General features: G+C 38.8%; 1 protein-coding gene across 1 annotated transcript in view; it reads right to left on the reverse strand.

The window, feature by feature from the left end:
* PKP2 (plakophilin 2) overlaps positions 1 to 20429 on the reverse strand; it is a 59951-nt gene that overhangs the window by 15749 nt on the left and 23773 nt on the right. The window contains exons 5-6 of the mRNA XM_039342339.1: positions 15584 to 15791; positions 10794 to 10971 (exon numbers count right to left, since the gene is read on the reverse strand). Of these exons, the coding sequence (XP_039198273.1) occupies positions 10794 to 10971; positions 15584 to 15791 (386 nt within the window). The remainder of the gene's footprint in view (positions 1 to 10793; positions 10972 to 15583; positions 15792 to 20429) is intronic.

The following is a 20429-nucleotide window of genomic DNA, read 5'->3' on the forward strand; positions in this document are numbered from 1 at the left end:
CTTGATTTTTCTTCATTTGTCAAATACAAGAATTCTTAATTATTTTGAACCAGTAGGCATAGTTTGAATGTTGAGAACAGATCCAACAATTCTGTCAAAAGGGCCTTTGGTTCTGTTCTCAGATATGACTTTTTTTCCCCTGACATCTGTTTTTCTCCTCTTCCTTTGTACATGATTAAATCTCTTTTTATTAAGCTTCTTTAGCTAAGCCTCTGGCTTCTGCTCCCATTTTTCCTTCTTTTGGTAAAGTAAGAGAAAAACAGTCTGATAGCACTGGGTCTCTTGATAAATAAATAAAACAATAATCAAACACATCAATAGTAAAGTACTTGTAGAAAAGATTACGCTATTTGTTTACCATGTAAAGTTAGAATAAAAAATAGCTGTGCAAATAAAGTAACATAGTGCAATCATTTTACTTTGCAGACTTACAATTTGCCATGATTCAATAACCTGTAGTAGTAAGCCTTTATCTCTAAGAATAAAATACAGAAGTAGCGCTTATCTGTTGTCTTCAAATCCCAGACTAGGCTTAAACTGACCGAGTCAGAGTTGCTGTTGGAACAGAAACTTTTGGTTCTATTTTCTTTGCTCACAGTGACAAGACACAAATTATGAACATGGAAATACTCAAGTACAGTATGAAAACAGATACAAAATTCTGGCTAAAAATGATGGCTCAGTCTAATACAGACCCATTGCTCTACAGTGTTAGTCATTCAAAGAAAGGTGGTTTGTAGAAGTTCAGATTTTTTTGAGCAATTCAACTTTAATGGGAAAGCACCATTTTTATAAATACAGGTAGTCCTCGACTTACGAACATAATTGAGCCCAAAATTTCTGTTGCTAAGTGAGACATTTGCTAAGTGAGCTTTGCCTCATTTTTCGACTTTTCTTGCTACAATTGTTAATTGAATCAACAAGTCAGCTTGTTATGGATGGCCCGTCTGAGTTTTCGTAACGTTTCACAGTAAACTTCTGAATTGATGGTCGAACCACGCTCCATGAACTTCACTAGCAGTACTCCTTTGACATCTTCACATTTGGCGGGATTTTCTATGGCACCATTTCCAGTGTGGTGTTGGTTCACAATAATGCTCGCCTGCACACTGCTAGATGCACCCAAGAACTTTTGAAGCAGTTCTGTTTTGATGTTTTTGATCAACCCCCCCCCCCCCATAGCCCAGATTTGGCGCCAAGTGACTACTACTAAGGACATTTCAAACCTTCTAAGAAATTATGACAAGTGCCTCAATTTGAATGGCGATTATGTCAAAAAGTAATATCATGTTTTAGTTTTCTAATGTGTATAATAAAAGTTCTGTATCTTGAGTGTCTGTCATTGATAACCAAATGGAGGTTTATTTCCGAATTGCCCTCGTATATCTATTATTTAACTTTTTTCTAAGATTATTTTAACTTATTTCTAAGATGAAAAATCAGTGATGAATGTTTGCAAAATCTTACAATTTTGACCCAGCTAAGCAGCTGGAAGATGGCATGTGACTTCCAATGTGTCCTGGTACTAAGAGAATTGTTGGGCTGCAGAACTAAGATGCAACATCTGCACATCAGAGAAAGAGCTGGATTTGTATCAAGCTGCTTGTTTGATAGCTATAGTTGAGAATACCATGGCCAACAAAGAACAAAAGGAAAAAGAAACTCTCGTAAATGGATTAATTCATGTTATATGGAAAATCAGAGCCTTTAGTGTTCACAACACAATAGGAGGTCCTATTCACTGGGTGGTAATAAACACAAATGTCATACAAAAATACATCATCAAGGAAGTAGTTGGTGCTGAAATATTTCAGGGAGTTGTGTCTTATTATTATTCTCAAGAGGTGAAACCAGCAGAAAATTAATATTCGGCAGTTTCAGTAGCCTAATTATGCTACAACTAGCAACCTAATGATTGCTTGTTCATGTTATTATTGCTTGAAATAATGTAGAAAATTGTAAATTGTATGTTGAATAATGGGCTGAATTAGGTGATGAAGGAAGGTCATGTCTGGAGACCAAAGCTTGCACTTAACTTTTAAGTGGTATGTCAGATATTACAATTATAAAGCAGTGGGCAATTAAATTAGTTTTCATTTTCATGTATTTAATTATTTTGAGCTTCTATCATATTATTACTGGGTAGCAAAGTTTTTTAATCCTATAATTTGTTTTAGTGTTTTGAGGTCTGGGGATGTTATGATCTAGACCTTCATACCTGGGCTGCAAAAATCTTAGATGGAAGCAAAGCATTTGATTTTTCTGAATCTCACTGGCTTCATCTACTGTCGTGGTCCTATGGATTTTTGCTGTCCAGAGAGGAACATCCTACCATGTACAGCCCTGACAACTTGGATTGTGCAGCAGGGAAATAAAGTAAGCGAGATCTGGGGTAATCACAATTTATGAGGACAATTTGAAAATAAACCTCCGGGTTATCAACGACAGACACTCGCAGATACAGAACTTTTATTATACACATTAGAAAACTACAACATTACATTACATTTCGACATAATCGCCATTCAAATTGAGGCACTTGTCGTAATGTCTTACAAGGTTTGAAATTACTTAGTAGTAGTTGCTCAGCACCAAATCTGGGCTATGGGGGGGGGAATCAAAAACATCCCAACGGAACTGCATCAAAAGTTCTTGGGTGCATCTAGTGGTGTGCGGGCGAGCATTATCATGAACCAACACTATACCAGAAGTCAGCATGCCCTGACGTTTGTTATAGATGGCTCGTCTGAGTTTTCGTAATATTTCACAACAGACTTCTGGTTGAACCACGCTCCATGAACTTCACTAGCAGTACTCCTTCGGCACCTTCACATTTGGTGAGATTTTCTATGGCACCACTTCCAGTGTGGTGCTGGTTCATGACAATGCTTGCCTATTCCATTAGGATATTTTTGATCACCCCCTCTATAGCTCAGATTTGGTGCCGAGCAACTACTACTAAGGAATTTCAAACCTTTAAGATGTTATGACAAGTTCTGTATCTGCGAGTGTGTCATTAATAATCTGGAGGTTTATTTCCGAATCGCCCTTGTAATTTAGGTAAACAAAAGAGGGTTAGAAATAGAGCCCATATTTTTTTGGTACAGATGGTTTCCCAAGATCAGACCTGCAATCTCCCCATAAAAGGTTCTAAAAGCAGAGGTAGAACATTTGTTCTAGACCAGACATGACAAACACAAGGCCCGAGGGCCGGATGCGGCCCGCAACATGGTTTGATGCGGCCCGCAACCTGGTTTCATGTGGCCCGCGAAACCATCTTGGAAACAGTGAGGGAACGGCCCCCACTGCCTTGGCCCTGGCCCAGGCTTCCTGGCTGGGAGCCAATGTACAATTTTGTGGTGGCCATCTATGCTGAAATGCATTCAGTCTCCCTCTGACTTTGCCCTGGTACCCATCATGAACAACTTGGCTAAGGAGAGCAAGCACAGCAGCAGCAGCTTTGAGGAGGAAGTAAGTGCAGCTGGGCGCCCCCTTGGGGAAGTGGGGCTGGGATTGGTGCCACGGGTGCTCAAGGGCCAGGCTGGGCATTTGACCTCTGCTGCCCAAGGCTCCGGACAGACCGTACCACCATCCAGCTCCCCCGCATGGCCTTAGAGGAACAGTGAGGCTCCTCCAGTGGACCATGCCTTGGTCCAGAGACACTTCTGCCAGAGACCCTCAGATCTGTTCCACTCCTGCTCAGGCCCCCACAGGCACCATTGACGCAAACAATTTAGAGCTGGCCATGGCCACTAGTAGGCCACACCCACTCCCTCCACGCCCACTCAGTAGGCCACACCTACCCTGGCCACACCCACCTGGCCCCCCAAGGGCAACTGCAATGCTGATGCGGCCCTCAATGAAATTGAGTTTGACACCCCTGTTCTAGACAGTCACATTAATCCAAATGACCACTCCTGTGCAGAAGAGTAGTCTTGGTCAAAATATTTTAGACTTTCTATCCCAGCTGCCCACTTGAGGGGACAGAAAATCCCCATGACCAGACTGTCTAGAAGGAGCAGAAAATGGAGGTGGAACATAGCAGAAGTGATCATCTTCTGCATGAAAGAAATAATCTCATTTTATGTCCTGTCCCCACAATTACTATTACAATGTTCAACTTCAAGTCATTTCCCTACATCTGATAAGAAGGTCTGAAATCCACCTGAAGCAATGTTGAGAGTCTTTTACTGCTATGCAGTGGATATTTAGATGAATAAGATATAAGTCCTAAATGATAATTAAAAACTAGCTGCATAGAGCAAACTCAATAAACACTTTGTCAAGAGATGGCATATAGATATTACTTTCTTTACAGACAAGAGAGTAAATAAAGCCTGCCTAAATGGGCAATGGGTCCATGGAAAGCAAAAAGCAAAATATTTTACTCCTTAATCACTGAATAGTCACTATGTCTTATTTCAATATATATAATAATTAAGAATACATTCAGTATCCTCATTCTGACCTTTACTCAGAAACCAAGATGTGTGCCCAGGAATTATGGAGAAAGCTGAGGAAACCTATTGTAAGGATTTGAAAACCATTATATAAATATGGAAATTTATATTTAAATTTATATATATGTAAATTGTCTTTGTTCAACATTTGGCTCTCTCGGCAAAAAAAATGGAGATGAGCACCATGCCCTAGAATTGGATATGACTTTACCTTTAATTTATATACGAGAAATAAAGAAGTATAGAATTCTGCAACTTTATTTCTGCTGCAGACAGAACAATGTTAACATGGTAACAGTCTATAGCAGGGGTTCTCAACCTTTTCTTCACCTTGGACCTCCTTTAAATACATTTTGTGGCCATGGATCATGGCCATGGACTACTAAGATTTAACTCAATATTTAAATCATAACATTTATTCAAGCCTTTGTGTACCCCCTATGATGACATTGTGGACCCTCAGGGACTACAGATTGAGAATCACTGGTCTATAGAAATGATAACAGTCTAAAGAAACCTGTTCCAGCTACTATCAGAAAGTGAACTGTTAGAAATAAAGTTTCAGCTATAACTAATAGGAAAAAATATGATGACAATATGCTCTCAGGAACCTGTCAAGATAAAAAGGACATGCTTGTTGCCAAACAACCAAGTGAAACTGGCTTTAATATTTAAGGGGATCATCTAAAGCTTAGGTAAATGTTATACACAATGAATGGCATATGTTTCTATATCTATTTATGCTAGCTTCCATGGAGCTCATCTACAATCTCAAACAAAAGGTCATCCTCTAACAGTGATAACCTTTTGACTACAGGTGCTAAACCTGGGACCTCTGACATGCAAACAAAGGTACTACAAACAAGGGTAACTTTAGGATGAGGCAACATGAAGAAATTATTTCCATCAGGAAATTCCAAAGAAAGTTTTCATGATCCCCTTGTTGGTTTATTATCCCTTTAGGCAATGAAGAAGAGGAGTGAAGAAGTGTAGAGGGTTGGCCCTGTCTTAAACAGATCAAAGCAATTGCCTCAGGTAAAGAGGTTACGTCAATTGAAAGGTCTTGCCCTGTATCTCCTTAGATTTCTAGTTGTCCTCAGACAACTAGAAGGAAGGAAGCTCTCCCAGTACCAGCACTGAAAAGTTTCAGTTGCAGGTCTATTGAGTTTTTCTGTGTGATCTCTCTCTCTTTTCCTCTCACCCCCCTTCCCTCTCCTTCACTCCCTCCCTCCCTCCCTCCCTCCCTCTCACTGTTCCTCCCTCTCTCCTGTGTATACATTAGCATACTCATGTTGGAAGGAGTGATCTTGTTCTTTATCTCAGGCAGCAATTTTATCTCACCCACCATATGTAACACAGAATGGGAAAATCCACCTTCCCTCTTTTTTTTAATCAACCATATGTCATTGTGGCAAACAGGAAATATTAAAGTGACAGATGGAAATCACAGGAACTACATTAATTAAATTTAAATCTGATTTCAATTAGATTAGTTTTTGTCACAACACCATTCATCCATCAAAAGTGAAGTTCATTAATCACTCCCCGAATATACCATACCCCTACATAAGCACACTCCTGAGATTTTGCTGAGTTTAGGAACAGATATCTCCCCCCCCCCACTCTCAGCCTTGTCAACTTTAAGATGTGTGGACTTCAGCTCCCAGAATTCTCCAGCCAGCATAAAATCCATGCATCTTAAAGTTGACACGATTGAGAAGCACTGCTCCAACCAATGCTTCCTTCTGTTACAATCCCCTTTGAAGTAACACTTGAGCCTCTTCTTTCCGCTGCTATATTTCATAGAAGAATGGTGACACATTATTTATTATAGCTGACCTGAGGTTTGGAGCAATGTCAAAACTTAGTTCAAAGAGAGAAAGAGATTTTGTGAGTGAGTTTTGCTTAGCACATTGTATAAAATCAATGAGAATAATTTGTTTTGTATTTATTAGATACTTTTATTACTTTATAAATAACTCAAATATATCGAATACTCCTTCCTTCTTCTATTTTCTCCACAAGAACAACCCTGTGAGGTGACTGGCCCAAGGTCACCCAGTTGGCTTTCACTCCTAAGTTGGGACTAGAACTCATAACTTCCTGATTTTTAGCCTGGTGCCTTAACCAAATTTTTGAAGTATGGTATCATTTAGCATATTGTGTTAAATTCACCTGTGGTTTATTCAATAAACAATAAATCATAGTTTGGTATAATGTTCTTCCTAAACAGAGGAGAGAGTGTATAAAAATCTTACTAATACAATCCTGGGTTGTATAGACAGAGGCATCAAGATCACCCGAAGTATTAGTACCGCTTTATAAAACCCTAGTAAGACCACACTTGGAATACTTCAACCAATTTTGGTCACTATACCACAAAAAGATATTGAGACATTGGAAAAAGTTCAGAGAAGAGCAACTAAGATGATCAAATGCCTGGAGACTAAAACATATGAAGAACAGCTGCAGGACTTGGGTTTGGGTAGTCTAAAGAAAAGAAACAGGGGTGACATGATAGCAGTAGTCCAGTATTTGAGGGGATGCCACAAGGAAGAGGACATCTCCAAAGCACCAGAGGGCAGGACAAGAAACAATGGTTGGAAACTGACCAAAGAGAGAAGCAACCTGGAATTAAGAAGAAACTTCCTGACAGTGAGGACAATTAACCAGTGGAACAGCTTACCCCCAGAAATTGGTGGCGCTCCATCACTGGAGATTTTTAAGGAGAGACTAGACAGTCATTTGTCTGAAATGGTATAGGTTCTCCTGCTTAAGCAGAGGGCTGGAGTAGAAGACCTCCAAGGTCCCTTCCAGCTCTATTCTATTCTATTCTATTCTATTCTATTCTATTCTATTCTATTCTATTCTATTCTATTCTATTCTATTCTATTCTATTCTACTGTCATGCTTTGCAATGAAACAAGTCTTTGGTTATCTTTTTTTTTTGCTTTCCCCCAAGCATCAAGCGAGTCAATAATTTCTCTCAGTTCTAATATTCCTGCAAATGATATAACTCTGTTAAAAGTATCAGATGAGTTTTTTGTATAAATAACTACACACTAAAACTTTCTTTCTATATTATAGGCTGCAGGCTGCATTCCTGAAGCGCCCAAGCCATCAGCATTGTAAGCATTACAAAAGGAAAAAACAAATTAAGCTTGGTGATCTGGCAGATGTACAAGCATTTAGGCAAATTATTTTCCCAACTGCCCTGTTAGTGGCCTCACTTTGCAAAAACTTGCTCTTCTTCTCTACCCAGAAGAAAAAAAAAACCCTGCAGGAAAAGAAGCTATCTGTGAAGACAACCAACATCATACAAATACGTGTATGGAATAATAATGGGATCTCTGGCTCATCTAATCAAGCAGCCTGTTCTCATAGTGGCCAACCAATTGCATGAGGAAGCCCATTAATCTCCTAGCAGAAGGCCTTCAAACTAAGCTCTGCCATCAAAGCTAACAGCCCTTGATCCCCAATCACAGGCTTTCTAACCCCACCTTCCCCTGGCTCTCTTAAATAGACAAAAAAGAAGCAGGAAGAAAAAAAATAAAATATACGAGGGGGTCCTTGGTGCTCTCTGAGCTTAGTGCTTTCTTGCAGGTGTTTCATTACCCAAACTAGGCAACATCATCAGGGCTAGAAACCAAGCTCAGAGACCAGCAAGGACCCCCCCCCCATTTCAATCCTGAGCTAAAAATAACACATTTCAGATCTTTCTAAAGTCTTTGGCAATGGGAAGGAAGTTATAGGATTCAACCCAACTTATACTTCATTCCTATCCCATTCGTATTGGAGGCACTGTTTAAGGAACTTCCAGGTTGAAAGGATTAGTTGGTAACATCAGTTACCAGTGGGATGCCCATGGGGGCTCCTTTCAGGTTCCTGTCAAGGAACTGGAGCGAGTGACAGGAGCTCACCCCACCATGCAGCAGCACTTGAGTCTTGAATGGGGGCTTGTTAACCTCCAATCCAGTGTCCTAACCACATGACCCACTACGCTCTTTATATACTTCATTTTACTTCTATTATACTTCAAGATTTATAATAGCTTCCCTCAACCTACTGCAGTATTCCTCAACCTGGCAATTTAGAGAAGTGTCGATGCTGGCTAGGGATTTCTGGGAATTGACTTCTTCAGGTTGCCAGGATTGAGAAAACTGGCTTACCGTACTCTTTTCAAGGTAAGTTTAGTTTTTAGAAGCCCCAACTTTGCAGAAGGCTTTGCAGAAGGCTGGTTCATACTGTTGATTCTACCATGATACATGCTATTTGGTAAGGCAGTATCATTTAAATGAATTTTCTTTCTAAAATGAATTGTTCTGAACTATAGTGTTGATGTTATACATTATTCCCATTAATTCTATCAATTAATTATGGAAAGTGGAGATTGTACTTGCCAGGCACTGTAAAATCAAGTATTTTATGATACAAAACAAAAAGATTAACCATTTATAACACATGCCATCTGTTTTACGTTATTCATCGTTTGCTTTATGGATTAGAGTTGCAGGTGTGACCACATACTACAAAGCAATGCAATAAATCAGTATCTCTTGTAGATCTAAAGCAGAGATTTAAACCTTTTCAGGAACCAAACTTCACTGCACACTTTCACACAAGTGTTTGGACACCCTCTCAGATTTTAAAATTATCCAAAATCTGACACCCCAGATCTTTGCCTTGTTGAAAATAAATACAAATTTAATTTTGGAGACTGTTGATGCTATCTATATGTATTGCAGATGCCATGATTCCAATGCTTTATGTTAAGAACCTCAGTTTTTCTATGCTTGGTACCAAGTCTTTTGATCTGCTGTGAATTTTGGGTGCAACAGAAAAACAGTACCAGAAACAAAGGATAAATTTGTAATGGTACCTCTCAGATTGTAGAAAATAAAGTCATTGAATGATCTTTGGAATGTGACACGGTTATACTTTAAACAGCCAGGAATACGTGACAAGTAATTCTCTGTTCTTGCAAAGTTCAGTTGTGTCAAGGTTACTTATTTCATTCAAGCCCCCAGAACAAAGAACAGGTGGAATTAGTTCTGAGTACTAATTATTGTTTTTCTTGTATTATTGTTTCATAGACAGAATTTTGCCAGATTAAATAAATTATTTGCACAACTACAGATATACTCTGGTAAATGCTAGGGAGGAATTGCTTTAACCCTCTTCCTCCTGACCAAACATTCCAAACTCTGCATTCTCTTTGCCCTCTGGAATGCAGCCCCTCCCTCCTGAGAATCCAGAGTACATTCCCACCACATATTCCCAATAATGAAGATAGATGGTCACAACTATTTTACCATCATAAACAAAGCTCTCTTATTTTATCTAAGTTCATCAAAATTAGTTTTCCTGGGGCATCTGCTGTGAGTCATGGTTGACAGAAGACATCTTCCATGAATGAGTGAAAACTACCGCTACATAGAACAAAAGACCAGTGAGTAACTTGGTCCTTCAAAGCTCTCTGGAGAAGGAGAAAATGGGAGATTGCCCACAAGTGCTCTGACTGTCAGCTCCTTTCAAGGAGACTGTAAAACAGAGGTCTCTCATGAGTCTGAGTATCAGGAACTGAGGGATATATTTTTGTTCTCAGTGGTGGCATAAGACCATTAAGTCAGCCTAACTCACTTTCTAATCACATTTGGAAATATTCAATTTAACCACTTTATGGATATTAGAATAATTGGATCTAGGTTGCGCTTCCCCTCCTCAGTCCGTGGAAAAATTGTCTTCCACAAAACCAGTCCCTGGTGCTGCTGGTCTAAAGGATCTGTTTAGATACCCGTCTTCTCAAGAGCTGCATAGTCCATGGGATATGCGATAACCCTTCTTAATGACAGCCAATATACTCTGAGGGGGACTCTTCCTTCAGAATATATTCAGCCTTTCTTATATTTTTCAAACAGGTAAAATATATTATTCTAACATGATTTTGGTCCTAGTTGACCCGGTGTCTTTCATAAGAATATCTATGATTTAATTTGTTAATGTTTTGTTGTTCACTGACCAGAGTCTGCTAGAATTGGGACTGTCTTCTAATATTAAAGAACCAAGAACAACATGTGGAATTACTTCTGAGTAGTTTCGTTATTGTTGTACACCTACTGACAGAATTACTAGACTAAAGCAGTTATCTGCAGTAATTATAGTTTGCGAATTGCTAGGAAGGGTCCAACCTTGCTCTCTACCTGCCCATCAGACATTCCAAGCGCTAGTATTTCTTTATCCTCTTGGAAAGAGTCCCTCCATCCTACAACTCCAGGTTACATTCCACCACAGTCTTGCAACTAGATTACAAGGCATGTACAGTACACAACTCACCTTAGGCATCCTGTAGCATTGTAGAAGATATCAGGGTCAGGGATGATACTTAATTTTGGATAATCTCTATCAGGCCATCCCGTGTAAGGAATGAGGACAGTTTCTGTCAATGGCTGCAGGGCCTCCCGGATCAATAAATTTTTCAGCTGGTCATTGGAGGAGAGATTCCATAACAAACCTACAAAGAACATTAAAGAAACAGGATGACATAGTTGGCCTTCATAGGGCTTTGTCAGATAGATAGTGAATGGATTAATGGAATTTACTGAATTCTGGATCCCAGACTACTTCATCCCAGTGTTTCATGTTTCCTTAATCACAAAGTGCAAAAATGTATTAGGTAGATAAAGAATTTCCCTGGCACATATTTGATGATAAATCTAAAGTTAATATATATAGTTTTCTCCATCAAAGCTTTACCGGTTGAATTTCTACTTTTCGTGTTATTATTCGTTTCAGATGCAGGAGCCTACATGAGCTTCACAGTACACTATACACAAATTGTGAACTGTTCCTGAACTAAAACACCTATCATCCCTAGCCATTGGCCATGCTGTTTGGGGCTATTAAGAGTTGTAGTTCGCTAATCTCTGGAGTGCCAAAGTTTCTTTGCTTGGATCAGAGAATTTACATTTTATTTATTTCACTGAGACCTAAACAGAATCAATGTTATTACTAAAGGCATTGTCATAGTTGGGCTTATATTTCTGAAGATGTTCAAATAATAGAGTGGTGTTTTTTTTTTCCTTAATAAAACCTCTGGGTTAGATTTGGAGCCCAGACAGATAGGTGGAAAGTAATTGCTAATATTTTGCCAAAATGTAGCCCAAGTTAGAAGCAGAAGGCAGGATAGGGCCATTATTATAATTGTCAAATCTAGGGCTGTATGCAGATAGGAGTAAACTCAGATCTTTGCAGTCACTAAGGTAAGTCCTCATCTCATTGATATCCTTTTGTTCTACAGAAGTGAATGATGGCTATTCTTTTATGGGGGGGGGGGGAATAAAATACAGCCCAGAGGGGAAAAACTGCTGCAACACAGGACTTTTCTCTATTTTTGTCAGCTTCTCAACAGGAATTCTTTCAATAGGAATAGCATCTTCTCAACAGGAACTCTCTGCAAGATGTAGAACCATTTTGTAGATATGAAGAACTCTTCTGAGTTCTTCCTGAAAATAATAATTCTTTTGGAAAGTTTGCAATAATTAATCTACCAGTTATAGCCCTGACCTTTTGCTAGCACTATGACAAAAGTAAACTTACTTTTGGGGCTATGATGAATTTATTAGTAATATAGTCACTTTTCTCTTTCATGTTTAAAAGATACTAAAAAAATAATCCAGCAATTTAATAATTTGGATTAAAGGTGTGCCCAGGGAAGTATGGATCTAATTTGGAATTTGATGAATCTGTAAAAGTTGACCTTAAGAGTTTAAAAACATCATTTCCCCATTTTTTTTAAAAAAAGAGGTTTTGTAAGTATCATCTGACAATATATCCCATGCCCGCTGAATCTGTTCTACAAAGAGAACAATTGTTCAGCTCACTGCTCTAAATTCCAGAACACATCTTTTAAATGTGCAGATGGCATTTAAATCTCCACATGATACTTTTCATTCTTGGCTCCTGAATAATCATCCTTTTGAAACCTGCCAATATAGTAGTTGTGTTGTCATGTTAGGAGAGCAGGGGATAAGTAACACGTAGGATTTGGTCATTATTGCAATACCTATTCTCCTACAAAGAAGAAACTTTTTTTTAAAAAAAGAAGACTTTCTGAAATAAAGAGATAAAAAAGAGACAATCTGGCAATCCTTTAGAAAAAAAAAAGAAATGATAAAATCTTGATATTTACTGAACTTAGAAATAGTTGTGCTGGGCATGTACATATGTCCCTAACTAAAAGTGTCAGCTTGGCAGAATTTTAATTTAAGAGAGGTGTGTCTGCATTTCATATTTATGTTCTGCTCGTGACAGGCCTGCCTGCCTGCCTGTCCTATAATCCTTTCTGTGGAAGGAATGTTTTTCCGTTTTTTAGATGTATGTTCTATGAGACAAGATCAAGTGCAGGTTAGATGCTCCCCAAAGGCTTTTTGGCTCACCTTCAAAAGCTAGTTTTGGCTGCCTGAGCTTTGCTGCTCTCTCTCACTGCCACATTTACACCATGATATAAAGAGAATTTTGGTTTCTATCAATCTAGCCATTATTCTTTCAGAGTTCTCTTTCAGGAAACTTTCAACCTTGGGGATAAAACATGAGCTGTTGATGGAACAGCAAATGCAGCCAGTTCTTACAAAGCTATATGAGTTTAGGAAAGATGCTTAAATCATTCCATTAGTTTAAAAGGTAAAGGAGTCCCTGCAGATTTTACTCCACTATAGGGGTGATGCTCATCTCCATTTCAAGGCCATTCAGCCAGCACTGTCTGAAGACATTTCCAAGGTCATGTGGCCATTAGTTAAACATCAATAGAAAAGCAAGTTTTCTTTATTTTGGATTTGAAAGTACAGGTAGTCCTTGACTTACACCAGTTCTTTTAGTGACTGTTCAAAATTACAATGGCACTGAATTAAGTGACTTATGACCAGTTTTTTTATATTTGCAACCTTTGCAGCATCCCCCTGGTCATATGGATGCTTGGCAACTGGTTCGTATTTATGATGGTTGCTGTGCCCCGGGGTCATGTGATCCCCTTTTGCCAGTCTCTGACAAGCAACGTCATTTAACAACTGTGTTACTAACCACTTCAGTGATTCACTTAACAGCCATGGCAAGAAAAGTCATAAAATGGGGCAAAGTTCACTTAACAAATGTTTCATTCAGCAACAGAAAATTTGGGCTCAATTGTGGACAAAAGTTGAGGATTGTCTGTATTTGTCCCACATTAAATATGATGGGATCAATGAGAATGACATTTTCTGAATCTGTGTCATCAAATGTTGAAACTACACTTTTTAAAGTTTGCAGTGCATTGTAGTTCATAAACATGCAGAATGTGCAACAATGCAAGTTAGAAAAAATATACACAAAATGCATAGATTAGATGGAAAGGCACAGAAATGTGCACAGACTTCCATCAAAGCTGGAGACTGGATTCCAGGGACCATAAAACAGAAGCTTTCTCAGATGTCTAACTGATCATAATGAGAAATATTATGGTGGATTACAGGACCCTGTAATAATTGTAGAAGTTCTTCCTCATGTTCTTACATAATAATATAGAGATATAATACCCGCTATAAACAATTAAGAAACATTGATAAGAGAAACAATCTACAGTTTAGAGAAGGAAATTTCACCAGAAAAACTGGACGCTATTTAGATAACTGGGAATAAGCAACCACTGTATTTTGAGCACTTTTATTGTGCAAGATTTTAACTCTTCTTCTAAAACTCTAAAATGCAGAACCTCTGATAACAAGAGATTTCTTTCCACCAGCTAAGGATAAGATTTTAACATGACTCAAAAACATCTCTAATGGTGAGAATGCAAAAGAGCAATCTCTTGCACGATTTATATCATGTTCTGCCAGTCTCCAAACATTCCTGAACAATGACATAAGAGCTACATAATCTATAGAGGAGCTAATCAAATGGTAATGCTATCAACCTTTCTACAACTTTCCAGACCACCGCATCGCCATCACAGGCCGCCTAATTTGCAGTTGTGATTAAGCTGAAGAGAGGTTGTCATCATTCCAAAGAGTGGGATGAAGTTTGGCTTGAACTTTGAGCCCAGAATTTTCCTCTGCTTGTTATCACTGCATTGCAAAGCCATGACGTTACACAGTCATGGGACCTGTTTTTATTGTCTGTGGTTGATGGGCTAAGGCATGTAAGGGCATTGTTCTTCCAGCCTTTGGTAGATTTAGCTTCAAAAGAAGAAATGCAGTTTCAGGGAAGACCGCTGTTAGCTTGCCAATAATGAGACCTTTCTGTTTTCACTGTAATTCTTCTCTTGGGCTATTTTATTCCCCCTAAAAAAAAAATGCATACCAAGGGTGGATGGCCTTGAAGGCAGCAATGTGTGGAGCTAGAAACAAAAGTGATAGTCTAAATCTCTCTCTCTCTCTCTCTCTCTCTCTCTCTCTCTCTCTCTCTCTCTCTCGCTCTCACTCTCGCTCTCCCACCCAGTTCAGCAGACTCCCCCAAAGAAGCATATTATTATTTCCAGATATATGAACTCCCGGAATTACTAGCTAGAGTGGCTTAAGACCATGGGAACTGCAGCTCCTGCACAACTGGAAAGGGCTAGAAGGCAAACTGGAATAGACTTGGTAGCAGAAACTGGTATAAGTCTTCAGTCTTCCATTATCACAGCAGTCTACATGGGATCTCATGTTTTCTTGATCTAGAAAAATGAATACTAAGAGGGACATTCGCCCTGGAAATGTAAATTCTGCTCATTTAATGGACTGACCCTAAGCATATATTTTGGTATTCCACCCTACTGATTTAAAAAAGCAGCTTACTTCCAAAAAACTATCACGGAATAAAAGTTGCAGAATAAAAGACACAAGATATATGTTCATTAGATGGATTCAGATGATTTTTTGAAATGCTAAAATCCATTGTATGGTTATGTAGTTATAAAGGGCATTTTTAAAAATAACAAACTACTTAAAATACAAACAAGATGGCTAAATCACAATATAAAAATTGTTCTACCAAGCCTTATAAGATACTAGAGAACTACCCCTACTAAACCCAGCACAACACGAGTGTGTAATAAACCAGGATATCAGTTTTAAAATCTGTATGCACCACGAAACCATTTCCCATTAGTTTACCTGTAATTTGCTTTTTAGTCTCCACATCTCTGGTTTGTCGCAATAATCTTAGCAGAGTTGAAATGCCTTTCTGCTCGGACACTTCCAGTTTGTTGTCATTGTCTTCATATACCAGGTTCCTTAAAGCTCCACACGCTGCCCTCTGTACTTCCTCATTCTGCACATTCAGAAGCTCTAAAAGTTTGGGAATACCAACTAGGGAATACACCTGTGAAGAGAAGATAATTTATGTTCATACAGGTAAGTTTTTATCTTCAAAAAGATTATTTTGTTGTTGGATGAAATTAGCAGTCTTGAGGTAAGGATACTATACCAGTGATTTTATAGCCCCAATGTTTTCTTAAAAAACAAACTTACTACCTGAGTGCAAAACTCATTTAAAAAAACCAACCATCTGAGATGTTCTAATAAAATATGGCTTAGTACATTTCCTCCAGTGGTGGGATTCAGCCAGTTCACACCAGTTTGGCAGAACAGGTAGCTAATTTTTTGTTTCCCAGACCCAGAACAGACTTCCGGAAGCCGAATCCACACAGAGAATCGGTTGTTCACATATTTGAATGCCACCATTAGTTTCCTCTAATCATTGGCCATGCTTGGAGGAGAGTCTGGGCAACATAAGCTAAATGTTTACAGGTAGTCCTTGCTTAATAACCTTAACTGGGATTGGCAACTCTGCCATCAGGCAAAGTGATTGCTAAATGGCAAATTACATAACCGAATGTGCTTTCAGGCTGGAAAGAGATAAGACTACTATACTATAATCCGTTTTACACCTTTGGCTTTTGTTTGCCTTTCCAATCCTTTGCAATCCTTGATTGCTGCTTACTGTCTTGTACATATCAAAAGGAAAGCAATCGCACCTGGGACTGGTAGCTGCAGGTGTGCTTTGCAAACAGCTTACAGTACTCTTGAAATCCCTTCCTCTCCAATCTGTCTGCTCTATGGTGAGGTGGGGTGAGAAGGGTCCGGCACAGGACAACATATCCTGATTGTAATGGTGGTTAATTTTTTTCAGCACTTTCATAACTTCATAACGGTTGGTAAGTCAGGAGTACTTGCACTGCTATCAGTTTGCCTATTCCTCAGACAGCTTATTCACATCAATATCATCCTCCTTCCATTCTGTATGTCTCTTGTTCTTGTAAGTTTCCATTAATATTGCATCTTATAATTCCATGCACCTTCTAGTTTGTGCAAGATCATATAAGGCAGTGATGGCGAACCTTTTAGAGACCGAGTGCCCAAACTGCAACCCAAAACCGACTTATGCATCATTGGGTGCTGGATGGATGTGGCCATTGGGTGGGCGTGGCTGTGGTGGTAATAGCAGACTGGGTGGGAATAAAAAGTTCAATCAATCAATTCCAACTTTGCAAGATCTTTTTTTTCCCCTGCAAGAAGTTGATATTGATTGATTGATTGAACCTTTTTTTTTTTTTTTTGCACACGGTGGCGGAGGCCTAAAGCGAAAAGGTTTTATAAAACCCAGCTGAAGGCCTAGGACTGGGGCGATGGCGCTCGTGCCCACAGAGAGGGCTCTGAGTGCCGCCTCTGGCACCTGTGCCCTAGGTTCGCCACCACTGATACAAGGCAACCCACTGGCTGCCATTAAAGATTATTAATATATGTTCAAAGACAAGAATACATCTAATAGTGTGGATCAGGGTTAACCAGCTTAACAAAATAAAGGTGACATTCGTTCATAAAGTAAATATTTAAGTCACATCCCACAACAGTAGTGCCTCACTCTTCATATATGAAATCTATGTGCAATACTATTTTAAGAAAACACCAGGGTGGGGATACATTAATATTAATTTAATAGTCATATACTATGTTATTAACTTATGAAATTCACTGCACAAAACAAGTTGATGATTACTAATTGCCAAACCCCTCTTGGCTGCCTTCCTAAACACTAGCAAGATACAACTAAGCAAATGAACTCTACTGAATACTGTACAGGTAGTCCTCAACCTATGACCACAATTGAGCCCAACATTTCTGTTGCTAAGTGAGACATTTGTTAAGTGAATTTTGCCCCATTTTCAACCTTCCTTGCCACATTTGCTAAGTGAATCACTGCAGTTGTTTCTTTTAGTAACAGGGTTGTTAAGTCAATCTGGCTTCCCCTTTGCCTTTGCTTGTCAGAAGATTGCAAAAGGGGAACATATGACCCTGAGACTCCGCAACAGTCATAAATGTGAGTCACTTGCCAAGCATTCAGATTTTGATCACAGGACCATGGGAATGCCTCCACAGTCGCTAAATGTGAAAAACAGTCATAAGTCACTCTTTTCAGTGCCATTGTAGCTTCAAACGGTCACTAAACAAACTATTGTAAGTCAAGAACCACTTGTAGTTCTTTCAAGCAGTTGATTGCTTTCTAATATTGAGCTGCAGTCCACATCTTATAGCAGTGTTTCTCAACCTTGACCATTTTAAGGCATGTGGACTTCAACTCCCAGAATTCCACAGCCAGCATTGCTGGCTGTGGAATTCTAGGAGTTGAAGTCCACATGCCTTAAAATGGTCAAGGTTGAGAAACACTGTCTTATAGACCTATGAGTTTAAACTCAGCATTTTTTCCTTATAAGCTTTCCATGATTTCATCAGCAGCCTACCTGATGCTTCTCACATTCGTACTATATAGCAGTTTTTGATTTAAGCATTTCTATCCTCTTGCTCCAAATATATCTTCTACACCAACTTAAGATGTTTTTAGAGAGCATTAGGTCAGCTTCTCCAATTTAGTTTATTCAACATATTGGACCCAATCTCACCAATGTTAGCCACCACAAACAACGACTGAAATCCATATAGAACTAATAGGCTGAATTTAGCAAACCGGCAGGTTTCAAATAAATGGGCACACAATTAACACAAATCATTCAAATTCTCATTTTATGTAATGTTAATTATAAATCACTCTTCTGTTGATTAGAAGCCTCACAAGAATGCATACTTTAAAAAAATGAAATAAAGGCCACAGAAAAAAAAGCAGCACAACCTCATGTAACATACATCCAGGAATAATTAACACCTAGGAAAGTAACAACTGCTAGACCAAGATTGCTGAATACTGAATATTGCTGAAGTACATCTGGTGCTTTTCAGTTTTGAACGTGGTATTATGAAAGTCTAATTTATATGGCGGCCATAAAGTATGGCATCCTTGAATTAAAAAAAAAACACTGGCTGAGCCAGATCTTTATTAAATTATTAGAGTAAATGGTTGCATAAATAGTTTTCTGATTGTGACAAAGTGTTCAGTGCAAAGGAGATAAAGAGGAAGGAAAGAGAATTTGTTTTGATAATTTGGGGAATGCTCAACACTTTACTCTGATCAGTATTTTTTCCTTGTTTATCAGTTGTTGAGATATGAAGGTGGTTCAGGCTTTATTAGGGCAGGATATTGCTGTCTACATAATGTTAAGCCCTTGTATAAACAGTTTCATAACACTCTTTTAAAGCTGTTGGTGTACCAAATATAGAACTGAAACAAGAGGTACAGAATTGTGTGGGCTGAAAAGTGCCCCAAAGACTTCCAGCCCAAAGTCCTGTGGGAAGGTGAGGACATTTTTTATTTATAAGGGAGCAATAGAGAGAGCTAGAGCTCTGTCGCCTATTATGGCGGGAAAGTGGTAAACGAAAATACGTTTCAGTCTGACAAGAGCTCACACGTCCAATCTGATGTCCTTCAGATCTGTTAGAATCACAACACTAGAAACTCAGTCAACTCTGGGAAACAGTCGGATGCTGGGAGTTATATTTTTAAAACATTAGAGAACGCCAGACTAGAAAAGGTGACCTTGCTTCAAGAGATATTTAGGATAAATATACAGATTCTTCTCCAGGAAATCATGTGGCAAAACAGATGGCCATGGGCTCCTCTTGTTCTTGTTCATAGTCACTAGAGTAAAATGTTGGGTTTTGGGACAAGACCACGCTTAATTTTTATATCCCATTTCCACCCCCAATGAGTTTTTCCCTTATGCTAGTCTATTCTTACCACAACCATGGGTACTAGATTACAATAAGAGAGGCTGAAAGGCCTTAAATCACCTAGTGAGCTCTGTGGTTGAATGGGATCTGAAACTCCCAAACCAAATCCAAATAAACTTTCTTAAAAGTATGGTTTTTTTTAGTTTGAATGTATTAAGGAGGCTAGTTTTTTTTAAGCCAATTAAGCTACCCAAAAGCTATTTCTCTATCATTCCTATCATCCCTATTATCTCTATCTCTTACCTCTCTCTCTTTTTCTCTCTCTCCATCCATCCATCCATCCATCCATCCATCCATCCATCCATCCATCCATACATACATATAAACACTATATACAGTATATATGGGAGATAGATTTTACAGATAAAGAGATAAAATCTGCTTTAAGTTTGCCTCCTATAAATTCTTGGCAAAAGCCTTCCTTCACAAAATGTCTGTCTGTCTGTCTGTCTGTCTGTCTATAGATAGTCCTTGACTTACGTTTAACTACAGATCAAAGTTACAATGGCCTTGGAGATATGTTACTTTTGACCTGTACTGTCATTTACAACTCATTTACTCATTCCACTGCCCCTGTGATCAGGTAAACATAACTGGAGTGTTTGGAAATTGGCTCACATTTACAACTGGTGGCAGTGTTCTGCAGTCACGTGATCACAATTTGCAACTTTTCTGCCACTTTCCAGCAAAAAATTCCCATTGGGGAAATTGGATTTGCTTAACAACTGCAACCATTGTAAACATTGTTGTAAAATTGGGTCTGGTTTGACCTACCTTGCAACAACATACAATGGAAATTTCTGTATCAGGTGTGGTTGTAAGTCAAGGATTACCAATA

The sequence above is a fragment of the Crotalus tigris genome, unplaced genomic scaffold, assembly GCF_016545835.1.
Source record: "Crotalus tigris isolate CLP2741 ecotype Arizona unplaced genomic scaffold, ASM1654583v1 scf7180000017789.496130, whole genome shotgun sequence".
Classification (NCBI taxonomy): domain Eukaryota; kingdom Metazoa; phylum Chordata; class Lepidosauria; order Squamata; family Viperidae; genus Crotalus; species Crotalus tigris.